The 3,583-nt window shown below is 56.4% G+C and overlaps 1 protein-coding gene across 2 annotated transcripts in view; it reads right to left on the bottom strand.

Moving 5' to 3' along the window:
• Positions 1 to 3,583, bottom strand: part of NDEL1 (nudE neurodevelopment protein 1-like 1) — a 15,403-nt gene that overhangs the window by 411 nt on the left and 11,409 nt on the right. Inside the window, exon 8 of one of the 2 annotated variants that reach the window (XM_009075305.1) lies at positions 2,447 to 2,489. The exons of the other annotated variant lie outside the window; for it this stretch is intronic. Within the exon in view, the coding sequence (XP_009073553.1) occupies positions 2,447 to 2,489 (43 nt within the window). Of the gene's footprint in view, positions 1 to 2,446; positions 2,490 to 3,583 lie in introns of those variants that run through there. 2 annotated transcript variants of the gene reach the window in all.

Here is a 3,583-nt window from a genome sequence, read left to right on the forward strand (position 1 = left end):
CTCCCCCCCGCCGCCCCCCCCTGCCCCAGGCTGCTGCTGGAGCTGCAGGGAACGAGGCTTCCCGGAGGAGTGTGGCTCTAGCAGCTTTCCCACCTCTCCCCTGTGATGGCTTTGACAGATCTCCTGCAATCAGGCTCCACACACAGGCTCCTGCCCAGGCTCACCATCTGCTGCACTCCCTGCCAGCCAGGAGCGATTCCACCCCCAAAGCAGCACAGCTCATCCACCCCCACTGCTGTCCTGAACCTGCACCCTGTCCTCAGGGGGTCTGCACGGGGGAGAGCCTCACACCCCTGCCAGGAGGGCAGGTCCTGCCCCCAGGCCCAACTGCAGCACACCCCCAGCTCCTCCCGAGCCATCAGCACCCTGGAGCTGCTCCGGCTGCTTGGACCAGAGCTGCACCAGGCAAAATGAGCATGTAAAGCATTGTGAGGGCTCTGTTGAGGGGGAAAACCCAACCCAGGAGCTGTCCCAGGCTGTACCTGGAGGATCACATCCTGCTCACTGCCCCCCCAGCCTCAGGGACCCACGTGCCAGCAGCAAAGTGTCCCCAGGACTGGGCTGGTTCATCGAATCCCAGACTCGTTTGGGCTGGAAGGGCCTTAGAGCTCCTCCAGTCCCACCCCTGCCATGGGCAGGGACACACCCTGCGAGCCCAGATGCCACACAGCTATGCCAGGACCCTGCCTAAACCACCTGGGGCACAAGTAATCCAGTGATGCCCAAACCAAGGCAGGGCCAGGGCAGCAAGAGGACGAGTGCTATGGCACTCAGGGTTACCCAGCACAAGGTGTGGAGGACTCCCAGCAGGAGGCTGGAAATGCAAAGTCTGCCTGCTGAATATGTGAAAGTTAAAACCCCCATTTAGAAGTCTTTTGAGGTTTCTCCATTGTTTGCTAATTAAAAAAAACAGGAAGGCAGATTCTCCCACGATAAGCTCTTGGAGTCAGTTACTTGCACTGCTCTTCACATCCTGCCAGCCCAAACTTGCTCTCAGTGCAGAAATTGAGGTAAAGCAGTGGCCCTGGGTTTGCTGAAAGCCTGAGTGGGGCACACCAAATGGCACCACCAGCAGCAGCAACTGGGGGATACTCAAAGTTGGACCTATGGCTGAGCTCAGGGAGGTCTTGGATTTCTGGTGGTAACATGAAAATGCACAAAAAGGGGAAAGAAATCAGCGTCACCTCAGTGAGAAATAGTTACAGGAAAGTAACATACCTTAACGAGAGCAACTGTAAGACATAACCAACAAAATCTGCTGTCTAGGCTCCCGGGAGCAAGGTGGCAAGAGAAGCCCTTGTGCTATCTCCAAGGGCTCAGGGAGCACTGGAGGAGCACACACTGCTCCAGCCTGGCACACGTGGGGCAGCTCCAGAGACTGCCCGCAGTGATCACCCAGCCACATCCCTCTCTGCCTGTCCCTCAGACCCTGCCCGCACGCTCTGTGGGGCCCGGGCTGTGTCCTTGCTCTGGCCTCCCGAGGAACCCAGTGCTCCTCCTGCAGAGCAGCACTCCCCGACACAAGTGTCCCTGCAGTGGTTCCTGACAGATGTTTCTGTTACTGTGTCCATTTCCAACCCCACTCCCTGCCCTGGCTGCCGAGATTTTTGCTCACTAAACTGCATGTCAAACTGTATTTTGTGCTTAGCACCTGATCTTCAAGACTCCCTCAATAGTAAGTAAAACCTCAGCAGAAGATGCTCCTGTAGCTGAAGAGCCTGGCCTGAAGGAGCTGCTCAAAGCACACTCGGCGACCAGCCCTGAAAGAGCAGCAGGGCAGAAGGGAGTTGGCAGGCAGGTCAGTGTGAGTCACTCAGCCACAGCACAGCCGTGAGGAGGGTAGGGCGACGCTGGCAGGAACCTGCACTCTGTGGCAGCACAGGAAACCTTCCACACTCCCTTCAGAGGCACTGAGACCAGGGAGCCCCCGTGTGCAGCACCCTCTCCCCCAGAGCTTCCAGCTGCCACGGACAGGGATGGCGACACCAGGCAGGGGCACTGCTGGCTCTGCCACACGCCCCAGCCCAGGCTGTGTCCCAGCACAGCTCTGCCCTCACTGCCTCCCTGTCAGGCAGAACCACGTCCCTGTGTGCTGGCGAGTCAAGAGCCACAAAACACGGGGAAAAACACGACCAAAGGGCAAACCTTCCAAATGAACTCAGCTGGCAATACTTCACCCTGTATTCCTGATTCGACCAGTTCAATCAGAAACATGCACAGATTTGGAGGATTAATTTGATCAAGAAAGCAAGCAGCACTCAGGCTCCTGTTTGCAACAGGTCACAGCACCAGAGGTTTGTTTAAAGTAAGAGAAAGAGATTACAGCCCCGGGCTTCGATCAGGGCTATTAGTCTGTATCACTACAAGCTACCTCGTGCAGTTAGAGCCCCAGGTCTGCCCCCAAGCCCCGGGTTACGGCACATGCAGCGTATGGGTGCAAACAAATTCATTTACCCATGACCAAGGTGGGGAATATGACCTTTTCACGCCTAGTGGAGAGAAAGGGAAAGTTTATGTACACAAAACAGACATTGCTGAGCATGCCCTTGAAGCACGAACGGGGGCTCAGCAAAGCTGTTCAACCAGACCTCAAAACCCCTCCTCCCTGACCTCTGCACAGCGAGACCGCTCCGCACGGCCGCGGGCACCTAAGCACAGTACAGGCACGGGAGGACTCCCCTGCACCTGAGGCACCCACGGGTCCCCCTTTTCCAGGGAAGCTGTTTCATGAGGTGCACCAGGGGCCAAGAAAAGACCCAGATTTCGCAGCCTGGTGCATTGTGACCAGGCTGTGGTAACAGTGCACTGTGCAGATACACCTACATGCTTCAGGGACTGTTACACGTGTGCAAACACCTTCTCATGTTCGAACCTCAGCTCGTTTCGTGAAACCAAAGCCTGAGAGAGTCACAAAACAACCTAAGGATAAACATCAGCTACAAGGACCTCGCAGAGTGTGGGAAGGGGAACAGGGAGTTACAGAGCAGCCCACGTTGGCTCAGGTGCTGTCTCAGTGCCAGGCCTCTGCAGGGCCCACCATGGCCAGAGCCCTTTGCTCCCCAAATGGACCAATTAGTAACCAACTAAGAGCAATTATAAAAGCCAAAACGAAGCATCTCTCCAAGAACATCCTAGGTGCTGTTCTGCCATTCCCTGGCAGCTGGACAGAAGCAGCATGTTCCTCAAGGAGCAAGCCTGCAGGAAACTGATCTGACACCTGCTTCTGACAAAGCAGGGAAGTCCTGACTCTTCCAACTCTTCCACAGAGCTTTGGTGCAAGCTCTGCTGTCCCCCAGGCCTCCCCCAAAGCAGTACTGCCCAGTTCCAGCTCCTGCCTGGCACTGGCTCCAGTTGCCTGCCCAGCTCCGCTCTGCCAGCAGAGAGAGGGGGCTTGACAGGAGGGAGACACCCCATTTTAACCAACCAAATGGCAGAAGGAAAGCAAACAGAGCTGTAGTAATGTGGCTGAGTTCTCTCTGCCCCAGTCCCACCACTCAATCACCATCTATTCTTCAGGCTGCAGACTGGATCAGACCTACAATCACACGTGGCTCAGGGGCAGAGTCCAGGGGCTGCAGAGGGG

Source organism: Acanthisitta chloris, unplaced genomic scaffold (assembly GCF_000695815.1).
Source record: "Acanthisitta chloris isolate BGI_N310 unplaced genomic scaffold, ASM69581v1 scaffold13815, whole genome shotgun sequence".
NCBI classification, from domain to species: Eukaryota; Metazoa; Chordata; class Aves; order Passeriformes; family Acanthisittidae; genus Acanthisitta; species Acanthisitta chloris.